The sequence below is a fragment of the Psammomys obesus genome, unplaced genomic scaffold (assembly GCF_907164565.1).
Source record: "Psammomys obesus unplaced genomic scaffold, mPsaObe1.curated_primary_1811, whole genome shotgun sequence".
Lineage (NCBI taxonomy): Eukaryota > Metazoa > Chordata > Mammalia > Rodentia > Muridae > Psammomys > Psammomys obesus.
In genome coordinates, this window is record NW_026586550.1 from 10138659 (window position 1) to 10166655 (window position 27997).

A 27997-nucleotide genomic window follows, 5' to 3' on the forward strand; every position below is an offset into this window, starting at 1 on the left:
CCCTCCGCTCCAAGCCGCCCGGGGTCCCTAGCGGCGCGCGGGCGCGCAGCGATGGCGGAGGCGGTGGAGCGCACGGACGAGCTGGTCCGGGAGTACTTGCTCTTCCGTGGCTTCACGCACACACTACGACAGCTGGATGCCGAAATCAAAGCGGACAAAGAGAAGGGGTTCCGGGTGAGTGGCCCACAGGGGCGGCCGAGTCGGCTCGGGGGAGCGGGCCTCCTGCTCCAACACTGCCCTCCCAGGCGAGGGCGGCGCTGTCACTGCGTGGTAGGGGACTGTAGACATCTCGAGTCTGGCCTCGGTGACATAGGAGGAACTGAGGCCGGAGAGGGTCGTGACTTGCCTGAAGCTGCTCAGTGAGTCAGGAGCATCGGGACTCAGGTCCCTGCTTCCTGGTCCAGGGCTTCACTCCATTCCAGCCTCTCAGCAGGTGCTGGCCAGTGGTTGGCCGGCGTGACTACGACGCTGTAAGAGTTGAGTTCTAGCAGAAGAAATATTCAAATATTGGCTTTCTATTTCAGCGGGAGCAAAGGGGGCTGCACCCGGAACGCTAGCTGGGTTCAGGTCTTTGAGGGTTGTATAGAATGGCATTGGCAATTTTCCTTCTTGCAGTTCAGGGAGACCTCTCTGCACTTTTTAAAACACAAACTTCTCTGACATAATTTTCCACTGAAAGGTCCTTGGAATTTCTTTGCTTATGATTTGTGTGTTTGTATGTACTGAGTTAAGTTGGTCATGGTCAGGTGGATTGAGGGAGGTAGTGAGCATCGAAGGGAATTTAGGATATTGGTTCCTGCCAAGGGAGGTTAGCGGTTACTAGGTAGCAAGGCAAAGCATCTCTCTGCTGCAAACAGCAGTGTCCTGTGGGATGGACCTTGGTAGCCAAAGCATTTTTCAGATTGGCTACTCTGGTTTGATTGTCTTTGGCTGAAGGGAGCAACCACTGAGGCTAAGGGAGCTGTTTCTTGGAATCTGGAAAATGTGAAGCTTGGGTGAAGGACCTGGAGATTGTCTCATGATCTTTTGCTCTTATTTATTTTTGCAATGTGAGGCAATCAAGAGCACAGTTGAAGTGACATTGCCAAATTGGTCAAGGAGAGCCAACAACTAGAGCCAAAGCGCTTGCTTACCTGAATTTCTGAGCTTGCCAGAGCATCAAGTCGTATATCGAGCATCAGAAAATAATTTAAAGTGTTATGTTAACATGTTTCAGAAATTTTATAGCTTGCCAACTGGTATGTATTTCTTTACATCTGGGAGCCCCAGGAAGAATGCAAAATGGTATTATCTGTAGTGAGGTGGGAATGTCCTTTTTCTTTGGCCACCGCTAACCATGCTGTCTCTTACCAGGTGGACAAGATCGTGGACCAGTTGCAACAATTGATGCAGGTGTATGATTTGGCTGCTCTTCGGGATTATTGGAGCTACCTGGAACGAAGGCTCTTCAGTCGTTTGGAGGACATCTATCGACCTACCATCAACAAACTGAAAACCAGCCTGTTCCGCTTCTATCTTGTCTACACTATCCAGGTACTTCTTGTTTTTGACTGTTTCCCTGCCTCCCGTGTCCTGTTGTTTGATTTGTTTTCCCCAGTTCTGTGTCTCTTTGGTTTTAAGCATGTAAACTTGTGTAGCATTTTAAAAAATATAAACTGTGAATTAAAAAAAAAATGTGGCCGAAGCCAGATAGTGGTAGGATATGCCTTTAATCCCAGAGGTAGAGGCTGGTGAATCTCTGAGTTCCAGGACTGCCTGGTCTCCAGAGTGAGTTTCAGAACAGGCAAGGCTGCACAGAAAAACCATGTCTTGGAAAAAACAAAATTAAATGTAGCTGATTTGGGGAACCTATTTAGATTATTTGAACATTAACCAGGGAGTAGTTTTCAGGATGGCATTTGTCATTAGAGCCTCAGATTATTTTTGATTTTGAAATTGGATCTCATGTATTCCAGGGTGGCCTTGAACTTGATATGTAATTGAGGATGATCCTTCTGCCTCTATATTTCAAGTACCACCATGCCTGATTTTATTCAGTGCTAGGGCTCGAACCCAGCGCTCTCTGCTTTCAAGACAAATGCTCTCATAACAGAACTGTTCCCAGCCCCAGAACTTTAGTATTAATCAGCTTTGAAATGAGAGAAGGGTGATGATTTCCTTCATGTTGTGTTTAAGATATTGGTTTGTTCCTGGCCAGGAGATACTCAAAAGCTGCCTGCTCTGCCAGAGTGAAGAACCTAACCTGTGGACTTGTCTCTCTCCCCTCCTTTGCACCCTCCTTTGTATCTTGGCAGACAAATAGAAATGACAAGGCACAGGAATTCTTTGCAAAGCAGGCCACGGAGCTCCAGAACCAAGCTGAGTGGAAGGATTGGTTCGTCCTGCCCTTCTTGCCATCCCCAGACACCAACCCCACCTTCGCTACCTACTTTTCCCGCCAGTGGGCCGACACTTTCATTGTTTCTCTGCACAACTTCCTGAGCGTCCTATTTCAGTGCATGCATATCCTTTCTGCTGCCTGTGGCTGTGGCCGTAGTCTGAGGTACCCAGACTGCGATCAGGGGCCACTGCTCATGATGCAGCCATTTCTTTACAAAATACCCATATCTCTCTGCCATGTGTCATGTGAGGGGCCAGACACTTAGTTCTGCATCTGTGCTGTCAGTAATAGCTGATATACATGGTTAGGGAAGTTGGCAGCTTCTGGGTGCTGATACCTGGCTCAGTTGGTCACCTCAAGGGTTAGGAGCAGCTAGGTTTGAGGGTACCCTCTCTGTGCATGTTTATGGGGGTTTGTGGTAGATGAAAACACTGCTCGAGCTTCAGCTTTCTGCCAGTGGGCCTCAACTTGCCAGAGTATAGAGCAGCTTTAAGACCATGTATTCTAGTGTTTGAGACAGACAGAGAGAGGCCGGGGAGAGGAAGAGGGAGAGAAAACGACACTTTAGCTCACTGCCTACGACTATATTATTGAAGGCCCAAGATTTGATGTGAGAATATGTCTCTTTGTTCACGCTTACTAGGTTGAAAATCTAGGGGAAAAGGCAGTTTTATTCGAAATGGGACTGCCTGGTAAGGCCCTGATAAATGTGGGTGTGGTAGAGGCCCACCCACTGGAGCCGTCTAACCTCTGGGAGGGATAGTTTCTGATGGAGGTTCCTGCCTTTGCTGTTTTTTTCCTTCCTGTTGTGGATAAGTGTGAATCAGCCTTCACCAGATCTGCCTTTCTCTTCTCCTTCTTCCTCTTCTTCCTGAGAACTCTACAAAGAACTTAGCATGACCACATGGGCCCTCCAGGGCAGCTGGAACCTGTTGCTTATTTTCTTTTCTGTACAAAACAGGTCATGACCCTGCAAACTAGGTCATGCACATCAGAGCTATAGTTTGCCTCCCTAAGACAGGCCCTGCCTGCTCTGTGCTTCCATCAGAACTCTGGGCCGCAGCTGGAAAGGACCAGCTGGAGTGTAGGAGCGCTCAGGGTTGTGAGCTATGTAATCTACAGAGTGATTTATTCATTTAAATTTTTGCCAGGGAGAGCTACAGCCTGGAGAAGGGAGAAGCCTAGTGGCGGATTCTGCTTCCAGTATTGCTTTTAGCTGGGTGTTGGCACGGACCTCGCTAAAGCTTAGACTGTGAAGTTCACTGACTATTAGCTCTTTACTGCTGGCACGGGGGAAATTGCCCAAGTTTGGATTTATGTCTTATGTAAGAGCTGGCCAGGCAGACTGTCATGTGTTTTTTAGTTCAAAAGAGTGAGGTGGTCTGGAGTAACAGGCCCAGGGACTGGAAGAGACTCCTATCCACAGTGCCAGGTCTGTCCTCTGTGCCTCGTGTCTTAGATTTGAATGTTTGCCTGGGAAGGACTTTGAAATCTTGATGGGAAGAAACTTACTCTTTAACTCTGCACACCGGTTCCTGTGATCCTGAACTTTGATGCTGAGTGCCAGAGGACCAACCAGGTCCAAGAAGAAAATGAGGTTCTGCGTCAGAAGGTTTGTTCTGAGCAGCCGTGCTCTTTGGGAAGTACTTCTGCTTTTGGGTAGCAGTTGGGGAGCTGGTTAAATATAGAAAAGGTGAACTGTTCTCAGATGAAAGTGTGTCATCCTCTTGGGGATCTGGGGCTGTGCCAACTGTGATAACCAGAGGTGAGATCGATGTTTGAAATCAGGTTTGTCACCTGAGCACTGTGGCATCAAGAACAAACCTGTAAGAAGGAAAAGGCAGTGTGTGTTTGCAACACTTGGCTCTTTCCATCTATTTTTGTTTTAAAGTATATGTGTGGTATGTGGGTGTAGGCGCTCATGCAGGTCAGAAAAGAGTGTTAGATCCCTTGGAGTTAGAGTTATAAGCCCGTGGTCCACCTGATGTGGGTCCTCGAGCAGCACTCACTCTTCACTGCTGAGCCATCTCTCCAGTTCTAGCTGTCAGTCATCTTCCCAGTGTTTTTCCTATGTAGCCACTCACATACTGTTTAAAAGCCGGGTAAAGTTCTGATTCAGTGACACCCTTGATAAAAGAAGAGGTCCAGGACGCCTGTGCTTGCCTTTACATTTTGCCCAAGGGGGCTCCCAGCTTGTCAGTCTCTGTCAGTGATACTGTTGGGAGGAGGAAGCTTGTAAGCTATTTGGGGTGTTGAGATTCTTGGATGTTGCATTGTTATCTTCAGGCAAGGACTAAAGATGCTGCAAAGCCATAATCATTAAAAATGTTTTTCTCTGCAAGTTTCAAAGGTTCATTTTGTAGATTCCAAATACAAAGCAGGGTTTCCCTTCAGTGAGTTCAGGAAGAAACAAGTGAAGTAAAAGGAAGCAAATCAAATGATAGAAAGGAAAAAAAAAACCCACAGTGGTTATGGATACCTAAGGGTGTTTGGCTTTCTTAATTCATCAGGTGTGGCTCTTTCATTTTCCCATTGTTTGACGGACAGAAATGCTCTTTATGCTGGGTCTGGATGTGGTGTGTCTAAGAAGCTCCCTCAGAGAGGGAGGGCCATGTGAGGCCACTGGCTAACTGGGCCTTGCCCCTCCATAGCTTTTTGCATTGCAAGCTGAAATCCATCGGCTGAAGAAGGAAGAGCAACAGCAGGAAGAAGAAGAGGCCGTAGTCCAGCACAAACTGCCACCTTATGTCTCCAGCATGGACCGCCTTGGGGACTCGGAGCTGTGAGTGTGCTCGAGGGTTTATGGGTGGGAGGGAGGGCTGCTGTCTGTCCTCTTCTGTCCTCTGATCTCTCTGTGGTTTGAACCTGATGCTGACGTCCTCACTGGTGGCGCCCTCCGTCTTCTGAGGCAGAATTGCCAGAGAGGGCTTTGGCACACCTGGTTCCAATCTGTGTTTGTAAGGTCCCTATTCTCTGAGGTTCTTCCGGGATGGGGAACTGCACAGCGGTGTCAGGGCCCACGATAGCAGGGTCACAGGAAGCTGCTTCATAGGAGGGCAGACTGGTCACCACAGGTGGGCGTCTTCCCCAGGAGAAGCTGATGAGGGTGTAAAGAGGTAGATGATCTGGGAGAGAAGTTTAAGTGACTACAAAAACCCCAGCCAGTTGAAGCAGAAGTCTGAGCTCTGTAGCTGGAAGTCAGGTGCCAATCAGAAATGTAATGAGAAGGTTTTTATTAGATGTGTGGATAAAGTAAAAGGAGACACACAGAGTTCATTTTAGTGGCATATTTTATTTAACCTTGTTCTCAAACTATTCCAATGCCTAGTAAATGGCAATCAACCATAGTGAGCTCCCCTACAGTTTTCTTCATGCTTAGTCTTTGTTGTCTGTCCTGTCTCGCCCCAGCTCATCTCCATGAGGATTAACACAGTAACATGTGTAGCCAGCAGCCAGCAGGCAGGGCAGCTCTGAGCTTTCCTATGTCTAAGAACAGCCACAGACTTCACTTTGGGGTCAGATGAGCTCCTGGCTCTTACCTCAGGAAATGGTAGCCAGGGTCATGTCACCTTCCGAGCTCAGGTCTCAGCACCTAGCTAAGGCCCAAGTCACTGACCTCAGCCAGGAGCTCTGTTCTTTGATCTCCCTGGTTCCCCTCCAGCCCTAATGCTGTGGTGTGTTTTCTTGGCCAGAGCGCTAGTGTGCAGCCAGAGGGCCGCCTCCCTCTCCCAGTCGCCTCGAGGGGGTTTCCTGTCCTCATTGCTGCCTCAGGGTAAGAAGAGCCCTTCAAGATTGTCACCTGCCCAAGGTCCTCCTCAGGCCCAGAGTTCAGCCAAGAAAGAACCCTTCAGCAGTCAGGTAAGTGTGGGCCCTGCCTTACTAGTGTTTGTCAGGGTGCTTGTGGCTGCTTATTCTCATGCCTTCCTCCAGGATCCCTTGTCACACATGCACTTGTGGGTCCTCTTTTTCAGGGCTGAATTTCTAGATGTGTTATGAGATCCCAAATTCATTTCCCCTTTCCTTTCTTCTCCCTTCCCTGCAACCTTCCCATGCCCCCCACAACCTTATAGACCAGTGATGTCTTTGCAGGCTGAGGACAGAGATAAAACTGTAGAGGAGGAATTGGGGGAAAGAACCCAGAAAATCCCAGTAGTGAACCCCTTTCCCATGTCACCTCTGGCTGGCGGGGCAGGGCCTAGGCTGAGATGGCGGGCAGAGTGTACAGCTATGCTGACAGTGGATATGCTGAACCTCAGACCCTCCCTCTCGGCTTCCCAGCCCCAAGCAGCTTTGTCCTCCAGCAACCCTGTGCCTCTGCGACAACTCCAAATCTGCCACACTCCACTAGTGAAGTGTCGGATGGCAGCAGGGAGCAGGCTTCCTTTCCTCTGCTCAAGATTTCCTGGGAGCTCACAGGAAGTTTTGAGTATGTAGGTAGCTCCAGTGTGAATTCTGATGGTTTTGGAATTTGGAATTTGGAATTTTGAGTGATACAAGTGAGTGTTTGGCCTAGCAGTAAATTAAGTGTGTGTCTCTCCCTCAAACATTGGTGTTTGCTGATTTTGTGAAGGACTTCTTTCATTCTTTACTTTTGTGTTACATAGTGAGAGGCCTTTGATGCCAACTTATGTCCAGAGCAGCCAGGAATCCCACTGAGGGGTTGTCCTCCACGGAGGGGCCGTCCTGGCAGAGTCTGTCAGAATTCACCCCTTTTGGAGATGCCTAGTGGGGATGTGGCTCAGTAGAGCCCCTTCATAGCATACCCGAAGTGTCTGCAAGCTTACTGGACTCAGAGTTTTAGACCTTACTGCTTTCTCTTTTCATGTGTTTGACAAGTTACTGAAAAGACCGGTTGTCAGCCTGTTCCTTCCTCCTCCACCACCCTTGAGTGTAAATGACGGACCAGTTTAGATGGCTGCTTGTGCCCAGGATGCCAGGGCTCTGCAGCAGACTGCCACAGGACAGTGTCTGAGTTAGAATTGTTTAGCTGGAGACACTGGGCAGCACCCTGGGAGTGAGGACTCAGGAGACTTTCTTTTTACTTCTGGCTCACGGTTCCCTACTCAGAACATTCAAACCCTCCTCAGTCCGCTTGGGGTAATTAGTAGCGCGGACTCCCTAGGAGGGACAGCTGAGCCGACAGGAGTGCCCTTGGTATCAGCCATGCCCAGCAGAGGCCAAGCCGTACGCTTTAGTACCAGCTGGGCTCCTTCCTGGAGGTCCCAGGAATCACACCGTGCTGTGGGACTGTCACCTGGGCATCCGTGAGGGTGGAGACAGGCAGAGATCAGTCCAGGCTACCACTGCAATTGCTTTTCTGAAAGTTCACATCTGAGCAGTACAACTTCAGGTCTTTTAGAAGGAGGCTAAGACTGCTCTACTGTTGGCTTTCTGCGTCTTTCTCGCCAAGCAGCCTTTTAGAAGCTTGAAAGATGGTGGGTGGAGCGTTGAGTCTCATGAAATGCAGCTTCACTCGGTTGAAAGGCTGCTTTGGATAAGTCTGGCCACACTTTTGATGTGTATTTTTTGTGTGCAGTGTATATCAGAGGTGAGGGGAAGCATCTGTTAGCTTGCCTCTAAAATACAACCGAGCCAAAGCTGAGTCACTGCATACTTTCCAGATCCTTAATAGCGACCACAGCTGACTACGTTCTGGGGGGAAAAGGAATTAAGGAAGTGTTTTTAACTTTTTCTCTGAATGTGTCTCTTGCAGTGTATGTGTACGTGTGTGTGTGTGTGTGTGTGTGTGTGCGCGCGTGTGTGCACATACGGAGGACAGCAAGTGACACTGAACGTCTTTTTCTCTGTCTCTCTGATGTTTTGAGTAGTGTCTCCTGTTGCGCCTGGAGCTCAGCGTGGGTGTGGGGGCTAGCCTCAGGCCCTTACTCATGCTCACGATGCAGGCACTTTACCTGCTGCACCAAGTCCCGGCATCCTCATTTCTTTTTCAGCCCATGGTAGATTCCTTAGCTTAGCGTTTGTTTCAATTCTAGTGGTAACTAGTAGATTTGAGGCTCAAGGGAACAACAGAATGTTAGAGCTGGAAGTAGATTCCAAAGATACCCCTCCCCTTTCCTACGCATCAGTTCCTGTGACATGGCTCTCCCTCACTGTTGTCCAAGGAGCGTTTGTGTGTCTCTTCATAAAGGCCCTTTAGCTGACCTTTGATGACCTTGGCTTGCCCTCCCAGGTGCACAGAATGGAGCTTCTTGTGTAGAACAGCCCTTCGGTCTTTCCACCGAGCTACCCCACCTCTGTTTACTCCTGTTGCCATGGCTTGACATCCCTCACATGGGCTCCTCACTCTGGGAGACTTTATAATGTCTGTCTCTTTGTCATAGCTGATGTCTAGATAGTGTGGTAGAGTTCTCTCTCACCAGCATCTAATGCGGTATGCAGCAGGGGCACGTCCTGTGACATGGTAGCATGTTCCTGTGGGCACTGACACGGGCCCTACACTAGCTTGCTTGGCCAGCGCATGTCAGCCTCAATCTTTTCCCAGTATGGCCACCACAGAATTCATCTTCCTTTTAGGCTGTTAAAGGATGAACACATAGAAAATGTAAATGGTATTTTATTGTTAAATGAGCAACATATAAAATTATTAGACCTTCCTAATTTACATATTAATTACATATGGCATTGTAAATTTTATTCACAGCATTTTGCCTCCTTGTGATAGGTCATTGAAATTATGGCCACAGTTATGGAAATGTTTGTAGAATTATTGTTATTGTTGCTGCTGCTGCTGTTGTTATTATCATTATTATTATTATTGAGATAGGGTCCCATACTGTATAGCTCAGTCAGGTCCCAAACTCTCACAGTCCTCCTGCTTCAGCCTTCCAAGTGTTGCCATTAAAGGGCAGAGCCATCACATCTGGCTTCACACCATTGTGAACACTCTCCGGGCTTTCAGTAGACATCAGAGGCAGAGTTGGGAGAGAGGGGGATAACTGTAAAACCACAGCCCCCAAGGTCTCTCAGGATCTGAAACAGCAAGAGCCAACAGGTCAGGTCAATAACAGCTGGCTTTAGGGGCTTCCACTCTGCTGCATCCTTCCCTGGAGCGATTCTTTTGGACCTTTCCCACCCACTGAGTGAGCCCCAGGGTGCAGCTGGGAATTACCTCATTACTGAGAGATAGCCCTTAATCATCTGTCACAAAGCAAAGCACCTACAGCCTCTGCAAATTACCTCCGCCTCGCTGAGACAGCAGTGATAAGGGCTCTGGCTTGGGCCTGTGCCCAGGGAGCTGGGCCGGACGGGAAAGGTGCCCATCTATAGTTTATACTTTATGAGGTCCTGCCTTCAGGATGGCCTTGGCCTTCAGGTGGGACCCATTTCCCACCAAAGCTGGACGGCTCTCTAGGAAGAATTTTGGAATCCTGTGTCTGCCCAGGCATTGACAAGTAAGTTACTGTGTTTCTGTCTCCAGAAAGAGCACATAACAAAACACAGGCTGTAGACACCTCTCCTGAACTGTTGGGAGCCATGCAGATTATGGCTGGATATTATTTAGGCCATTTAAATGCTGTATGAGCCCACTTGTTAGGATTGTTTTAAAGGTCTATTTTTATTTTGTGTGTGTTTGCTGGCATGTATATGTGTGCAACACATATGGTCCTAGGGTACCTGCAGAGGCCAGAAGAGGGTGTTGGCTACCCCAGGACTAGAATTACAGACAGTTGGGAGGCTCCATGTGGGTGCTGGGAACCTGCCGGAGTAGCCAGTGCTATTAACCACTGAGCCATCTCTCCAGCCCCAACACTAGTTAGAATCTTTATGAGGTTTGTCCTTAAACCCTCCACTGATGAATTACGTCACAGAAAACATTTTTTTAAAAGAGTTGTGCACATGTATAGCCAAGCACACACTTGCCTGCTTACTGAGGTGCTTCATGGACAGCTGCTTTCCACAGATGCCTGCCGTATTGCTATCTCATGAACCCCTCAGGTAGAGCTGAAGGATGTTGTCTGCCCTTCCTCGGCAGCGGCTGAGAGGCCACACTTAGGCCCGTGGCTCTCTTGGAATCAATCTCCTTTGTTGAAAGGCCTCTCTGACTTTACTGTATGCCCATTGTTAATACCCATTTATGTTTTTATTTTGGACACTAGAAGTTTTGGGGCCCCAGCGTGGTAAGATGCCGCTGCCGCTGCCCTCCTGACAGGTGAGGGAAGGCCCCTTTTTATTTCCTGCTGTTTTTTTCTTTTTAAAGATAAAAAAATTATTATCGTTGTTATTATTCTTATCGTGTGTACCTATGCACATGAACACACACCATGGCACATGTGTAGAGGTCAGGGGTCAATTTGCAGGAACCAGTTGTCCCCTTCCACCGTGGGTTCTGGGGATTTAACTCAGGTCATCAGGCTTGTGTGACGACACTGCTTTTATCCTCTGGCCACCATCTCTCTGGGTCTTCCCAGGGAATGTGGGAGCCAGAGTATCTAGGGTGGGTTTGTTTATTTGTTTGTTTTTGTTTTATTTGTTTTCCAGGCTAGGGTCTAAATCTAGGGCTGTGCACAGGCCAGCACCCTATCACTAAATTAGCAGCTCTTTAAAACTATTGTATAAAATTTTATATATACAGGTGATATGTATAATTGATATATTAAGATGTTTATCATTATATAATAGTATTACATATTATGATATGTAATATATAATAATATAAAGGTATATTATATACCTTTATGCTGTATGTCTGAGAAGTATATGAAGCATAAATGCGTTTTATGTTTAGATGTGGGTCACATTCCCAAGATATTTCACAGTATGTATGCAAAGATGTTAAAACCTGAAAAAATGAAACCCAATGGTTTTGGTCTTACGTGGTTGGTGAGGAGCACTCGGCCTGTGGTAGGATGGGAGTGGCTAGTGTCAGAACTGTCCTTGTGGACAGTCACTGCTCCTGCAGCCTCATCTAGCCAGCAGACCTGCACTCATTTGTGTAGTTGTCATTAGGCAGAGTGCTGCCTTGAGGGAAACTCTCCTATAGGCAGGTGCCTTCATCTAGTGAATACACAGTTCTCCCAGCATCTTCCATCCCCCTAGCTCCCTGTCCATACAGAAACTCTGAGCCAGCATTTCGGAAGACCTTTCACTGTGCTGTGGCTCCCCTTCGCTTACGTCTTAGCCTCTTTGTTCTTACCCACTTTCCACCTCACTGGCCAGCTGGAAGGAGAGCATGAAAAACTCTTCCCTACCATCTCCTTTTGGGTTTTCTCATTTTGTATTCCCATCAGGAATGGACGAGAGGTTCTCCACAGCCTCGTCAGCAGCTTCTGGTGCCAGCCTTGGAACTGTTGCCAGCATGATGTGTATACAGTGGGATCCCAGTGCAGATTAAAACATGTGCGTGTGTGTGTGTGTGTGTGTGTGTGTGTGTGTGTGTGCACAATGTGTCTGCACGAGTGTGTGCATGCACGCATGCGTGTAAGAGAGATGACAGACAGACAACTGACAGACATGTGTGTACCCGTATTGCAGCACAGGTGTGGAGGTCAGGGGACAGCTTTTGGGCGTTACTCCTTGCCCTCCGGGTCAGTAAATAGGAGAATGGTAGATTGTATTGTGAGAGTTTGCACTCCAGGATATTTTCCTGCATCAGCACTTGCAGCTAAGAGTTTCTTCACCTCCTGCTGCGTTTGGAAAGGGATGGGCTGTCTTGGGTAGATGGAGGTTTCTAGATCCATCCCTTTGCCATGGATTTGAACCTTAACACTCTTGGTGTGGAAGAAAGTCAGAAAATTTTCTTTCCTTTCTAATTTATCTGACACAGAGACCCTTGAGTTTTGAGGTAGTTCTGTTTTAGGTCTGGTACTTTAGTCATTTTCAAACCAAATGATTTAGTGGCCCTGGGTTTTTTGTTTGTTCTATTTTGCTGTTTTTGATATTGAACACAACTGCTGGGCAAGTGCTCTGGGACCCCACCCCGGCCCATTTTACTGTGTGTTCACAGTTGCCAGGTTAGTCCTGTGGGCAACCCCAAACAGCAGACTGTATTGTGTTTCTTTTTCACTGTAGAGGAGATTGGCTGGTGTGTGTGTTTGTGTGTGTGTGTGTGTGTGTGTGTGTGTGTGTGTCTACTTAATCTTGTCCAAATGCTGTAACATATAAATGCTGCTGTTACCCTGTGTAGGACCTGCCCTGCTAGTAAGAATTGGGGTCCTTCACTGTAACAAAAGTTGATTGTTTCTGTTGGCTCAAAGGGCTTATCTCTGCCTCTGTCCAGATAGGAGTGCAGGCTGAGGCCAGCAGGTGACTGAGCAAGGAGGAGCTCAGTCTGGAGGCCTGCCTTGGTTGAGCCTCCTGCCCAGGCCAGCCTGGGAGGGCCTTTTCTGGGGGCTGGTGAGGAGAGCAGTTGCTCCCTTGAATTTGCGTCCTTCCTGGTGCAGTTACTGCCTGGACAGCCTGAAAGAGACTTTTCACGGCCCACTTCTCATCCTCTAGGCTACCAAGGGAAAGGACCCAGTGCCTGGGGCCAAGGATGGCAAGAGCCTTCCGAGCGGGCCAGTTTCTGGGGAGGCCAGCTGGACACATCAGCGACAACGGCGGCTGCAGGACCACGGGAAGGAGAGGAGGGAGCTGCTCTCTACCTCCTCCTCCCAGGTATAGGGTGCCCGGGCTGCTGATCCTCTGGGCTCCTGAGTTCTGCTGTCAAGCAGGGCCTGCTCTGGTTGGTTGTTATCACGCCATGGTAGTTGGGTTGTTTTGCCTGCTTTTCTCCTCAAGTGGAGCCAGCAAGGTCTCTGTAAGTTCTGGGGACCCCACATACCAGTCCTTCCCATGCTGACCTGTGTGTGTCAGCATGGCACAGCACCTGAGACTTGATCTCCTCAGAGTCTGACGCGATGTCCCACAGCAGTTCTTCCTTCGGCTTCCCCTGCAGTCCCTGGTGTGTGGCTGTTGTGCTGACAGACATGTACTTGCTCACTATAGCCGTATCTTCCCTGTTGGGAGTCCTGGAGACAGGGCCCCTTGCCCTGGGAATGTGAGAGAGCATCTGTTCTTCCTGATGCTGCCAGCTGTTTCTGCCTAAAGCCCCAGTGACTTACTGGCTCATCTCCTGGACACTTTCTCCCTGTTGGGCCCTATTGCTAGCAGCCTAGTGTTCCACCACTAGGTGGTGGGGAGCACACACTGGGATGTTCTGGAGAGTTCCGGCTGCTTTTGGAGTGCTATGGCAGTCCCCGAGCTTCTGCGGCTCCTCTGTTAGGGTGTTGTTACCCTGAGGGGTAGCTGGAAGGGTATCAGGGCCTCCGGGTGACCAGTGCGCGGCAGCTCTTGGCTGTGTCCAGTGAGCACTGAGGGATTGTGGAAAGGAGACTCGGCGCCACAGGGAGGTGGGTGCTGGACTGTCGCTGAGGTTTTTAGGCCTGTCTTCATGCCGGGCCACTGGCCGCGGTTTTCTTGGTCCCCGGATCAGGAGGATAGACTGTCATGGGTGCACTGTCAGGGCCAGGTTTTGACAGGTCTAGGTCACTCCGTGTTATTCCCTCTGCCAGCCGGTGCTCTCCGGGAAGGGGCATACCTTCTCCTCGGTCCAGTGCCCACAGCTGTAAGCGGGGTGGTACTGACACCATCTGGAAGTAAGTTACGGTTAGCCGTGAGCCACTCAGCACGAGGCTGGCCCATGGCCAACGCCCAGTAAACTTGTCTCCTTCCCTCCTTGTGCTGGATTCTGTCAGCGTGACACAAGCTAGGTCATCAGCCAGGAAGATACCTCCTTTGAGAAAATGCCTCTGTAATATTGGGCTGTAGGCAAGTCTGTAGGACATTTTTTTAAATTAGTGATTGATGGGAGAGGGGCCCAGCCCATTGTAGGTGGTGCCACCCTGGGCTGGTGACCCTGGGTTCTATAAGGAAGCAGGCCAAGGGGAACAAGCCATAAATGGGACTCCTCCATGGCCTCCAATTCAGCTCTTGCCTCCAGGTTCCTACCCTGTTTGAGTTCCTGTCCTGACTTCCTTTGATGCTGAACAGTGAAATTGGTTTTGAGAGAATTGTGGAAGGACTTTGGAACTTTGGGCTAGAAGATCCATTGAGGGTTCAATACTGTTCTGTGGGAGCTTGGGAGAAATAAATGTTGAGATAAGTGCAGACAATGGAGGCCTGGCTTGTGATGATTCAGAGGGAAATTTGAGAGTTATTTAAAGACTATTAGAGCCATTGCATATTTGCAATTTTGAATTAATATTTTGTGGTGTCGGGTCAGAATCAGTGGCGACTTACAAGAGACCAGCACCATTTAAGTGAAACCTTTGCTTTACTGGGACAATTGATGCTGGTCAGATGGAGCTGAGGAATTAATGGTGATTAAAAAGAGACCAGCATCACTGAGGTGAAATCTTCTGGGAAGTGTTCCCTGAGAGTCAGCATACAGAAGCTAACTCTCCAGAGGTGGCCAAGGTTGTACCTCGTCTTGGTGGCCAGCTGAACTTGGCAGTGTAAGAGTCACCCAGGTGGTACTGGTTTTGAAGGCGTGAAGGGGTTATGGAGAGCAACTGAGGTTTGGCCCTGTGAGAGTCCAGGAGAGACTATTGGTGAAAGTGCAGCTTCAGTAGCAGTTGAAGGCCCAGGATTGAAGGGGTCATGTGGAGAAGTTGAGGCTTGGCACCATGAAGAGAGCCTATGAGAGGCGATTGGGGAAAGTGCAGCCCAGTGGCAGCAGAGACCCCAGCAATTTGGAGATGCCAGTGCCTTGGATGCCCACCAAGATGAGCAGCAGCGGGGAGTGGAGCCAGCCAGAGCTTAGAAGACAAGCTGAGTGTGCTGCCGAGGACGGAGCCACAGAAGCCTCTTGGAGGAGCCCAGAAGATCATGAGTGAATCCCACACGTTAGACACTGAGTTATTTACACTGTTGGAGTTCGGTTTTGCTTTGTTCAGAGTCTGATGACTGTGCCCTGGTTCTTGCCTCTTGAAGTAAGAAAGTATTTAATTTGTTTTTATTTTTACAGGAGTTCAGTTGAAAGACTTTAAACTAAAAAAAAAAAAGAAAGAAAAAAAAAGGAACTTGTAGTTTTACAGGACTTTGGATTTTAAAAGAGACTAGCTATCCTTAAAGAGACAACTTTGGAAGTGTTTGAATTTGTAAGGCTGTGGACTTTCCAAGTTTATGAAATGTTTTATATTGTGATGGCTTAATGTGTGATCTCGGGGATGAACAAGAAAGGAAAGGTTGTGGCTTATCAGCGATGTGTTTGTGTATCAAACTGACAAGGGCTCAGTTGTGCTGCCTGCTTTTATGACAGTTTGACATGAGCCACGGTCACCTGAGAAGAGGGAAGCTGAAAAGAATGCTTCTATAAGATGGGGCCATGGGCAAGCCTGTAGAGCTGTGGTTCTCCACCTTCCTGATGCTGCAACTCTAAGACAGTTCTTCACGCCGTGGTGACCCCAACCACAAAATTATTTTGTTGTTACTTCATGAATTTTCATTTCTGATATGTGACTCCTGTGGGTTGAGAACCACTGCTGTAGGGCAGTTTTCTTAATCTGTGATTAATGTAGGAGGGCCCAGCCCATTATGGGTGGTGCCATCCCTGGGCTGGTGGTCCTAGATTTTATAAGAGAGCAGGCTGAACAAGCCCTGAAGAGCAAGCACCCCTCCATGACCTCTGCATCAGCTTCTGCCTCCAGGTTCCTGTGCTGCTTGTCCAGACTTCCATCTATTGAAAAGTGATGTGGAAGCATAAGCCAAATAAAACCTCTTTAACTTGCTTTGGTCATGGTGTTTCATCACAGCAACAGTAAATCTAACTGGGACATTACCGTTTGTTTGTTCTGCATCCAAACACAGCCATCCCCAGTCCCGTCAGAGAGGACAAGCCTAGCCTTCTCCCCAACCAGGGCCTGGGAGGGGATTGCAGTCTCCAGGAAGCTGGCACCCTACTCTTCCAGGGGAACTGTGCACCACTCTCAAGCTCAGAGCTGACCTGTGGCCATGACCACCCATAGTCTAGTATGCTCTTGTGGTGGAGGGGACCCTTTCTAAGCTGACATGTCCCTGCTTTGCTGGTCACAGTGTACAGAGAAGAAGCCGGAAGGCAGTGGCCCAGAGGCTGAGCCCTGCCCGGAGCTCCACATAGGGCCAGTAGAGTCGCTGGCCCGGGTGTCCACAGCAGGCTCTGAGGGAGGCCACTCCGAGCAGCCCTTCATAGTGCTGAGCCAGGAGGAGTATGGGGAGCACCATTCATCCATCATGCACTGCAGGTGGGCCCGGGAGTTGGGGTCGCGGATTCTAGACAGTGTGTGAGAATGTTGGTGGCAGGAAGCTTCCCTGAAAGGGTCATAGAGGGCTATTGGATGCTGCTGTTGTAGTACTCTCCCTCAAACCACTGAGTTTTATTTGCTTTATGTTAGTATGTGCGTGGAATTTTTTACCATGTGTAAGTTTATATTTAAACATAGCAAAAGCATGGCCTTGAAGGCCAACCCCTGAGGGAGTATGCCTGGAAGTGTAGGCAGCTTCCTGTTTCCTGAACTGTGCTTGGCCTTTGGATTGAGCTGGAGCCTAAGGGGGAAGCTCAGATCTCCGAAGGCAAGTGCCCTGAAGGCACTTCATCTCGAGTTCACTGCGCAGCCTCCCATGGCACAGCGTGCATTGCTATTCCATTTGTCTGTTTATTTATGTATTTCTTGTTGTGTGTATGTGTGCTCATTGTGTGTATAAATGTACACATGTGTATAGAGGCCAAAGGGCAACTCTTGGGAATTGGGCCTTCCACATTTACGTGGGCTCCAGATATCTAAGTCAGCTCACCAGGCTTTACTTTGTCTAAAAGATGAGCCATGAACGATTCTACATGTATTCTTTCAGGGCAGGCCTTGAGCATTATTTTTAATACATTGGGAAAGTGATGGTATCACTCTTGGACAGTGAGGACAAGGCCAGGACACTAACACCCACTTTGTCCTGTCACAGAGTGGACTGCTCTGGTCGGAGAGTTGCCAGCTTAGACATAGATGGGGTCATCAAGGTGTGGTCCTTCAACCCCATCATGCAGACCAAAGCTTCCTCTATTTCTAAGTCACCACTGCTCTCTCTGGAGTGGGCCACCAAGCGAGACAGGCTGGTAAGTGACACTTTGCATGCAAGGCTTGTTCTGTGCTCCAAGTTTAGAAGTTCTCAGGCTCTTGACAGGCCCAGCTGAGGAGGTAAGCTGAGTCTCCTCCTCAAGCTCCATCACGGGGGCCAGGACTGTATATCTTGGCCTGGCCCAGCAGGCGCCTACCTGGGGTGGCAATGAAGTTACTCCTGGAGATTGTGGAAGACTTTATCCTGTGTGCTGGTCTGTCTCAGGAGACCCTGGCTTCCCATCCCCCGCTGGTACATATTAGTACACACTCTTCTCTTGATGACACCTGCCCGTCCCGGTCCAAAGAGCCGCAGCTTACATTGCTGAGAGGTCAGTGCTCTAGATTGTGGTTCCCACAATTGTTCAGGAGTGGCCCATTGTTCATATTTCCACTGGACTTTCTTTTTGATATAGGATTCATAGTTAAGGAGTTAAATCGATTGCTTATAGCCCAAGAGACAGGTACTGATTTTTCCAGAAAACAGGAAGGAAGGTGCTCATCTCAGGGCTTTCTCTGAGCTGGTGCCTACTTGCCAAGTGGGTGCAGAGGCCATCACCTAGCTTATATTCCTCAGGATACCTCAGACCTGAGCTGCCCTGGCATTCATTTTTCTTATTTTCTTCCAAATTTTTACCCAAATGAGTCTTAAGATCCCACAGGCAGGGAGAACCCACTATATATATATATACTTCTGGAGGCCTTGATGGAATCAGAGGCAGAGCTGTCCCTGCAAAGGCAAATAGAACAGTCACCGCAGGCCCAAGACTAACCAGGGCCATGTCTACAGAAGGGTAGAGAAAGTAGGAGCGAGAAGGAAGAGTTAGAACAGCTGGGATTTAAAGCTGCAAGGAAGGAGGAAAGATCATAGTTTTGAGTGTTCCTCCTCTTCTGCAGATACTGTAGAAGTCTGTTTTTTGTTGCAATAACAACATACTTGATACAGGTTGTTTTATGAAGAAAGGAAATTTATCTAACCCACGATTCTGTAGGCTCAAGAACATGGTTCTAGCATCTGTTCAGTTCTGGTGAAGGCTCCCAAGCTATGTCATGTTGGGAGCTCATGTCAGAGGGAAAGATTCCATGAAGAAAGAAAACCATGAAGGGAATTAGGGGCAAAGTTTGATTTTACAACTCTCAAGAGAGAGAGAGAGAGACTGTATTCACTTTGAACCCATCATTCATCTACTGGGAAGATGATGACACACACACTCAGGCACACACACACATCTGTGGTCTAGTAACCTTCTGCTTAATCCCACCTCAACAGTATCCTACCCCTTTCACATCAGAATACATTAAAAAAAAAAAAATCAGCTTGGCGATCCTAGCCCTGGGGAAGCAGAGACAGTTGGATCTCTTGAATTCCAGGCCAGCCTGGTCTACAGATCAAATTCCAGGACAGCCAAGGCTACACAGAAAAACCCTGTCTTGAATACTGCTCCCCCCCCCCCAAAAAAAAAAAGAATGAGAGAGAGAGAGAGAGAGAAAAGAAAATTTAATCTTTATTTTATGTTTTATCTGCACGTATATCTAAGTACTACATATGTGTCTGGTGCCCCAGGAGGCAGAAGAGGGCATCAGATCCCCTGGGACTGAGGTTTTAGATGGTTGTAAGATACTCTCTAGGTGATGGGAATGGAACCTGGGTCTCTGGAAGAGCAGCCAGTGCTCTTATAACTAAGCCATCTCTCTAGCCCCTCTTCATGGCATTTTATTTAAGTGAGGTCCGCTGCAGCCAGAGTCCCCCTGGCTGCCTGGGAAGGTGGATAAGGAGCTTACCCCTGCAGTCTGCCCAGCTTCAGACCATATGGGAGTGGGCCTGGCCTCTCTCACCGTGGAATCCTCCCTGACCCTTGTGCTGTCCTCCCTCCTTAGCCTGCGGTCTCTTCTTGTTCCAGCTCCTGCTGGGCAGTGGTGTGGGGACTGTGCGTCTTTACGATACAGAAGCCAAGAAGAACCTGTGTGAGATCAACATCAACGATGACATGCCCAGGTGAGCGGAGCCTCCCTTTGCACTGGAAGGCCCCAGGCTGCCGCGGTCGCTTTGTGGGCTCCACCTCCCGGAGTGGGGTTCACCTCAGTGTGCCTCACCTGTGGTGGCAGTTGTCTGACCCCGACCTGTGTATCTTGCAGAATCCTGTCTCTTGCCTGCAGCCCCAATGGGGCCTCTTTCGTCTGTTCAGCCGCAGCTCCGAGCCTCACCTCCCAGGCGGACTCCCCGGATATCGGCAGCAAAGGCATGAACCAGGTTCCTGGCAGGTTGCTGCTGTGGGACACCAAAACCATGAAGCAGCAGGTACAAGGCCTGCCGCGGGTCCCCCGCGTCTGGGCGCACCGTCTGGAGGGCCCTCCACCCACCCTCCCGTGTTTCTGATGAGTCTTTTCTCCCTTTAATGCTTTGGCCTGGGGGGTTTTATTTCTGAGACCATTTCTAGGTTTCAAGTGTTCAAGAGTAGCACGCCCCATTTGGGCAGATTATAAGCACTAAAGTTGACTCAGGTTGCCCAGAACCACCAACAGGCTGGGCAGCTCAGGCTCTAGGAGAGGGAGGGCTCTGGTCTCACCCACCCTCCTTCTTCTCCCCCTATTTTCTTTTTAAAATTTTTCTTTATTATTGTTATTTATTACAATTTATTCACTTTGTATCCCAGCTGTAGCCCCCTTCCTCATCTCCTCCCAATCCCACTCGTCCTCCCTCTTTTCCCCCAAACCCCTCCCCTAGTCCACTGATAGGGGAGGTCCTCCTCCCCTTCTTTCTGACCCTAGCCTATCAGGTCTCATCAGGGCTGGCTGCATCATCTTCCTCTGTTGCCTGGCAAGGCTGCACTCTCAAGGGAGAGGTGATCAAAGAACCAGCCACTGAGTTCATGTCAGAGACAGCCCACTTGGAAACTGAGCAGCCTATGGGCTTCATCTGAGCAGGGGGTCTAGGTCCTTTCCATTCATGGTCCTTGGTTGGAATATTTGTCTCTGCAGGTCCCCAGGGCCTAGGTTTTTTGGCCCTGTTGGTCTCCTTGTGGAGGGCCTATCCCCTCCAGGTCTTTCTTTCTCCCCTCTTCCATAAGATTCTCAACAGAAGAATATCAAATGGCAGAGAAACACTTGAAGAAATGCTTACTGTCCTTTGTCATCCAGGAAATGCAAATCAAAATGACCCTGAGACTCCCCCTCACACCCATCAGAATGGCTAAGATCAAAAACTCAATGGATGACACATGCTGGAGAGGTTGTAGAGAAAGGCGAACCCTCCTCCACTGCGGGTGGAAATATAACCGTGTACAATTGCTTTGGAAATCAATCTGGCGCTTTCTTAGAAAATTAGGAATAGTGCTGCCTCAAGATCCAGCTATAACACTCATGGGCATATATCCGAAAGATACTCAACCATACAATGAGGACATTTTTTCAGCTATGTTCATAGCAGCTTTATTCATAATAGCCAGAGTCAGGAAACAACCTAGAAGTCCCCCAACTGAAGAATGGATATAGAAATTGTACATTTACACAATGAAATACTACTCAGCAATTAAAACAAGGAAATCATGAAATTTGCAGGCAAATGGATGGAACTAGACAATATCATCCTGAGTGAGGTAACCCAGAAACAGAAAGACACACAGTATATTCTCACTTATAAGTAGATCTTAGCACTATAATATAAAATAAACATACTAAAATCTATAGTCCTAAAGAAGCTAAACAACACGGAGGACCCTAGGGAAGAAGCTAAAACCTCATTCAGAAAGGCAAACAGGATAGACATCGGAAGTAGAAGACAGAGAACAGGACAGGAGCCTTCCACAGGGGACCTCTGAAAGCTTCTACCCAGCAGGGTATGGAAGGAGATGCTGAAACTCAGCCAAACTTTGGGCAGAGTGCAGGGAGGATTTGTGTCTTTGTTCCATTCTGGACAACTTTTAGTCATATCTTTCAAGTGTTAACATTTCTGTGGTTCTTTTTTGCCTTCTGGAACACCAATTTGATAATTCTTAGGACTCTTCTTTCATTTCTTCATGACATCATTTCCTCAGCTTTAACAGAGCGCAGGTCCTTCCCACTGTCCCCAGGCCTCTCATTAGCCTGTGGGGACATTGATTTCAGGTCCTGTTTCTCATTTCCAGGAGTGCAGCGCCATCCTTACACCCCAGCCTGGTCATGCTACAATCTTCTCTTTTGCCTTCACTCTCTGGCTTTTTGCTAAACTTGTTGAGAGCTCTGGAGTTTACCTCTCATCTGGTTCCTTCCTGCTGTTTCCGAGGATGCCTCTCCTCTCCCCTTATCTTCCTATGTCCCGTAATTTCTACTTCAGAGTCTCGTTTCTGGCCCTTCAACCTTGGAGATACAGGCCTCTCTGTGGGGGGGGGGGGGGGAGTGCATTTCTCTGGAAAAGATTTGCTTTCACTTCTGCTAGGTGCCCGGGGTCTCTCCCAACAACTAACAACTTTGAAATCTATTCTTAGACTATACAGGGGTTGTCAATTTGGTTATAAATCCACACCAGCCTGTGGTTATGCTTGGCAGAGAGGTGCATTTTCTTAGCACTTTCTATGAAGTTCCAGTTCATTCTTGCACCAAGGAATATTGCTCTTTGGAGTATTAGCAGTGTGTGGAAAATTTTTAACACTGGACTTGTCCAGACCTTTCACTTTGAGCTTCAAGCTCTGAGCATTCTATGTCGATTGGGTTCACTAGTCCACAGGCTCTTGCCCTCCCCTTGTCTTTGGTCTTAGAGGACCTCTTTATTTACAGCTCACTACCGTGCCTGTGTGTGAATGACATCATCTAACATCGGCCTCGTGGTTTTAGTCCCAGGAGGGTTCCATATTGTTGGAAATGGTGTTCCTCATTATCATCGGATTATTTACTTGGTAGACCTTACTTACGTCTTCTGGCTTTGTTAGGTCCTGTTGAGATACGGGCTCCATAGGAAGGGATGGAGCAGCTTTGGGATGTGTGTATCCTCTGTTGCCTGTAGTGAAAGGTAATCATGGACTGTTAGTTCCTGCTGGCAACATGAGTGTTCAGTAAGACTTAGCTTGGAGTCCCCTTGAGGAAAGAAAGCACGGGCTGCTGAGATATGGGTTACTGCTCACTGCTCTGGCATGGATTATAACCTCAGTGCAGAAACTAGAGTGTCTACAGGCCCAATGATAGCACCCCTCAGAAGAGCACGTCGGTCAGTGTGCTTTGGCAGATACTCAGATCACATTTTCAGAAGCAGGCCATGGCAGGGGGTTCCGTGCGGGTCTGCATTGCACTAGACTGATAACAGTGCTTCTGTTCGTATTCACAGCTTCAGTTCTCACTGGACCCAGAGCCCATTGCCATCAACTGCACAGCCTTCAACCATAATGGGAACCTGCTGGTCACAGGGGCAGCTGACGGTGTCATCCGGCTCTTTGGTGCGTAAGTGTGCTGTGGCAGTTCCTGTCCCCTCCTCAAAGACCCAGCCATTGCCAAAGCCCAGTTCAAATGCATGTTCTAGAGCTTGACGTTGGTTCTCAGAACTTCCACAGTGGTCACTGGTATGTGCTTACTGTAGACATGGGAGGGGCAGGGCTCATTGGTCTTTTGCCCTGAGTCCTTGTTAGCTGTGTGGGGTGTAAACAGTCACAGAACAGTGCCTATTCACTTGCTGTGAGGTGGCTTGTTCTCGGTCCCCAGGGAGACAGGCCTAGGCTCTAAAATGGGATAAGAACGCCTATGCAGTAGATTTCCAAGGTGCCCTGGGGCAGTTATAGAGGTCTGGTAGGAAGGACTCCTTTCTTCCTAGATATAGAGCCAGGTGAACTCCAGCTGTTCCCAAAGATCCCCAATCCTCCCTTTGACCCAGGCAGGAGGCTGGCTGCTTAGAGGCAGGTGGCCTTGGCAGGGCCAGCACTTTCTGGTCCAGGAGGCCCCTGGCCTGTAGGGCAGCTGTTATGGGGGTGAGGGGTTCCCGCTGTACGCGAAGGCGTTCCCACATCTTCCTCTTTCAGACATGCAGCAGCACGAATGCGCCATGAGCTGGAAGGCCCACTGCGGGGAGGTCTACTCCGTGGACTTCAGCTGTGATGAGAACGCTGTGTACAGCGTGGGCGAGGATGGCAAGGTGGGTGGCGGCAGCAGTTAGCAGCGGCTGGACCGATGTGAGCTCTGGTGCCTTGCACTTCTTGCTGCCTCCACTTTATCTTCAGTGAAATAAGAATGCGTAGAAGTCTGTCTCAAAGCAGTTCAGTAGGAATTGGCTGTTCTTGTAGAGGAGGGTGTTCCATATCCTTCTTCCTGCTCGTGGCAAAACTGACTCATCTCACCATAGATGGAAGATGTTTGGGGGAAGATGTTGAGTGAGTGTGGTTGGTCATGGTCACAAGACAAAGCATGGGGTTTGCTGAGGGGCTGGAGTCAGCATCCTACTTGGAAAGAGGCCTGAGCAGAGTCCAAAACAGTAAGAAGGAAACCCCCACCTCCTAAAACAGTACGAGACAATGCCCTTTGTGGATTTCCTCTGTGGAAGGGTGTGTTATGAAGTGGGAATGACAGTGGCCTTGGACGGAAGTTGAGGTTAGGCAGAAGTAGGACAAAACCTAGGTGTCTCATATACCCTCCTGAACCCGTGGGATTTTATACTGATACTGTTCGCCACTGCAAGTGGTGGCTATAAAACCAATATTTATTTTTTGTTTATCAGATCATATCTTTCTCTGTAGCCCAGGCTGGCTTCAAACTTGGGGCAATCCTGCCTCAGCCTCCTAAGTGCTGGTATAACAGAGGTGAGCCACCCCACCTAACTGTAGGGACTTATTTATATATTTACTTAAGTTATAGTGTAGCTTCCAGGTTGGCTTCAACTTCCTGAGCTCCAGGATGCTCCTGCCTTAGTCTCCCCCAGGAGTGGGACTTTAGATATGCACCAGACTGTCCATATCACAACCTGCACACAGAACACAGCATTCAGCACGTGATTGACGACACTGCTGAGAAACTAAAAATGTGTTTGTAATCTGCCTGTCTATACTTTGTTCCAAGGTCCAAAAACTCTAGCTGGGCCCTAATTCTGATAATACAAGAAATAATAACGATGATGATAAAGCTGACTCGAAACCACACACGCACACTGCCTCCCAAAAGACCAGGAGGTTCTGCAAAGCCAGTGCTCTCCCTATCCCTCTCTTGAGGAAAGAGGAGGACTGGATGTGAGATTTTTTTTTCCTGAAGAAGATTGTATTGGTGAGAGGGGCGGGCAGGGAGACAGTTGCCCCAGCCAGTCACTGCCTGGGGTTGGTGCTGGCCCTGCCTTCAGGTAGTGACCACTGTGGGGGCCTCTGAGGGGGTCTGGCTCTTGGCCTGTGGGGCTGAGGGAGCCCCTGTCGTGCTTTGTATCTGCAGTTCATCCAGTGGAACATCCACAAGAGTGGCCTCAAGGTGTCTGAGTACAGCCTCCCTTCAGATGCCACCGGGCCCTTCATCCTGTCTGGCTACAGCGGCTACAAGCAGGTTCAAGTTCCCAGGGGCCGGCTCTTCGCTTTCGACTCAGAAGGCAACTACATGCTCACATGCTCTGCCACAGGGGGCATCATCTACAAGGTAACTGAGTGGCATAGTGCTGCTGGGCAGGGGTTTCTCTCTGGAGGTAGCGTGGCCGACCAAGCTAAGTGTGGCCCTGTGCCCTGCGCCCTGCGTAGTCAAGTGTAGCCATGTGTCCTGCATAGCTGAGTGCCCTGTGCCCTGCGCCCTGCATAGCTGAGTGTAGCCATGTGTCCTGGGTAGCTGAGTGCCCTGCGCCCTGCATCTGATAAGCTTCTGCCCTTTTCTTGTCTTGTTCTTGGGAATAGCACATACTAATGACGACATTCAATAGGGCACGGCATCACTTTCATGACTGATTTTGAATAGGTTATTTTATGGGTCAAGTACTTCAAAGTCCACATGTAGACAGAAATTTGAAGCTGTCCTTTGTCAAGCGAGGATACAAGTTGTCTAAGGATTTATTTTCTTTTTATTCATGTGTGTATTTGTGTCCTGTATGTATTTATGCACGTGTGTGGTGGTACCAAGAAGAAAGTGTCAGATCCCATGAAATTAGAGTTACAAGTGGTTGTTAACAACCCTACATTGGGACTAGGAGTTAAATTTGAGTCCTTGGCAAGAGTAACAAGTGCCCTTAACCACTTAGCCACCTCCTTAACAAATGCATTCTATCCATCCCTCCCTCCATCCATCCATCCCTCCATCCATCCATCTATTTATCTATCATCTATCTACCTAACTATCTGTCTTTATGTGTAGGTACATGTATGTGCGTGTAGGTCAGAAGACAGCCTGTAGGAGTCAGTCCTCTCCTTCCACCACGTGATTCCTGGGGACTGAACTCAAGTCCTCAGTGTTGGCAGCAAATTTATTTATCTAGTGAGCCTTCTTGCCAGCTTGTCCAGCTTGTTTTTGTTCCTGTTTATACATTAAACAAACAAACAAAACCTCTCAAGTCAGAATTGCTCACTGTGGGGTTTTGTACAATTGATGAAGCTGCTATAAGTCCTTTTTACTAGTATTGTCCAATGGATGAATGACAAGGCCCAAGGCCACATGTCTGCTGTGGGTCCCTATCTTCAGTGCTCACTGGTGTTTCTCTGCTGATGGTGTTTTGTCTCTGAGACTGAGGGGGTCCTCTACTGTGTCCTCTCAGTATCTCTTGATACCACTGCTCACCAGTCAGCATCATGGGTTTTGATTGGCAGTTGTGTGCTAGGCCTGGCACCCCTGTAGTGCAGAGTGGACCAAGGAGATAGGCCATGTGATCTGTGTTCTCCTGTGGTTCATGCACAAGGTAGCAGCACTGAAAGTAGGTGACAGACACTGAGTTCTCAGGAAGGCCTAGAGGGAGGCTCCAGTCTGTGGGCTAGAATGCGAAGGGGTTGGAAACATGGATGAGGACAGGCCTTGGGTCCCAGGATGGGCAGAAGCCAGTGATGGACTCTGCGTGGGGGCTGAGTGGGGCTGAGATGGGCAGCGAGGAGCTTCACACTGACTTGATGCCTGCTCGCTGAGACCTGGGCTTGCCACCAGGAAGGCTCCTCTTTCTGCAGAGCTGTGTTCCCAGCCTCCCTTCAAAGGTTAACTGCATGCTCTCGTGTGGGCCTCCCCTTCAAGATACTGGAACACACCACAGGTTCCAAGCCTAGTTCTCCCCCTTTAAGGCTTGTCTTACATGACTTTTGGGGTAGCTGTTCTTTGCTATCTGTATGGAGGAATGGTTGTATATGCATTTTATTTTAAATCATACAGCCTTTGGCCCTATCAGTTTATGTGATGCACAGTCAGGCTCGCTCCATAATCAGGTGATGGGTTCGCAGATCTTCCTGTGTAATCTTTTAAATGCCATTAATGGTTCAGCTACGTAGGAAGTCTACTAAACTTCAGATTCCATCTTTACAACCTATAAATAACTTAACTGGTGGCTTTTACAGGGATCTCTTCATGAAGGCCGACCACTGCCACTCACTCGGGTGTCATATAGAGTGGTGTGGCTAGCAGTCAGTCATCTTGTTTCTGTTTCCCAGTGTCTGTTAACATCTGGCCCTTCACACATGCGCACAGTGAGATGGAGATGTGGCCCTGGAGGGCAGCCTTGTTCACACACAGGGCCAGGCCCCATTTGGGCTGACGCAGCCGGTCACGGAGGTCCTACCCTCCCAAAGTTTGCAAGCCCACAGTGAGAAGTGTGCCTCAAGCGAATGAGTAGGGGCTCAGCCTAGAGTTAGCCAGTTGCTTCAGGTGCTGCTGTAATAGCAGAGTAGATGCAGGAACGCTTGCATAGCTAGGTCAAGGCAGCAGAGGAAATGCCGTCCTTTGAAAAGCATCTTAGGGATTGATTTCCACACAGGGTGGTCCGACTGCAGTCAGGAAATTAAAGGTATAACCAGGCTTTCCAGGAAGGTGGGTGTGTGGCTGGGCGGCCACTCTCAGGCTCAAGGCAGCTTTTGGATACTAAAAGTGCATGAAGAGCGACTGTTTGTGAGTGATGTCTGCTGATGCTGTTGTCCTGTCCTTTGGCAGCTGGGCAGTGATGAGAAAGTTCTGGAGAGCTGTCTGAGCCTGGGCGGCCACCGGGCCCCTGTGGTCACCGTGGACTGGAGCACTGCCATGGACTGTGGGACGTGCCTCACGGCCTCCATGGATGGCAAGATCAAGCTGACGACCCTCCTGGCCCATAAGCTCTGATGTCCTGCCTGGAGTGTGAGGTGGAAACAGAATTGTCCCTGACGGAAGAAAGATGCAACAGGGAAGACCAGGACAGCGCTTCTCGCTCCGCACTGCCAGGGCTGTGGCTCTCCAGGGAAAGACCAGCGAGGGAGCCCAGCCATCCAGATGCAGTTCCTGGAGTAGATACGGAGCGGGCTGCATATGCTTCCTGGAGACCTGAATCGTGGCTGGAGCACAGCATGCCACAGAGCACAGGACGAGTGCTAAGATGTTCACAGACCAAAAGGAATCGACAGTTTTTTGTATATAATCATTTTTCATTTTTAAAGGGGAAAAATGAGAGTCAATG

The 27997-nt window shown here is 48.9% G+C and overlaps 1 protein-coding gene across 1 annotated transcript; it reads left to right on the forward strand.

The window, feature by feature from the left end:
• The first annotated feature begins 3 nt into the window (after nt 1-3).
• Wdr91 (WD repeat domain 91) lies at nt 4-27990 on the forward strand. The gene is made up of 15 exons (XM_055602114.1): nt 4-174; nt 1354-1533; nt 2295-2501; nt 3909-3992; nt 5032-5162; nt 6073-6238; nt 12836-12994; nt 16412-16599; nt 17312-17462; nt 19365-19459; nt 19600-19762; nt 22760-22868; nt 23445-23557; nt 24835-25032; nt 27502-27990. Exons 1-15 carry the CDS (start codon nt 52-54, stop codon nt 27664-27666), a joined length of 2232 nt encoding a protein of 743 aa, XP_055458089.1. The 5' UTR covers nt 4-51; the 3' UTR covers nt 27667-27990.
• The last annotated feature ends 7 nt before the right edge of the window (nt 27991-27997 follow it).

Excerpts from the sequence above, each read along its gene's own strand:
- Wdr91 (XM_055602114.1), top strand. The coding sequence starts at position 52 with ATGGCGGAGGCGGTGGAGCGCACGGACGAGCTGGTCCGGGAGTACTTG. Across the intron at positions 12,995-16,411 it reads TCTCTACCTCCTCCTCCCAG|TGTACAGAGAAGAAGCCGGA; the intron begins GTATAGGGTGCC and ends TGCTGGTCACAG. Across the intron at positions 25,033-27,501 it reads CAGGGGGCATCATCTACAAG|CTGGGCAGTGATGAGAAAGT; the intron begins GTAACTGAGTGG and ends GTCCTTTGGCAG.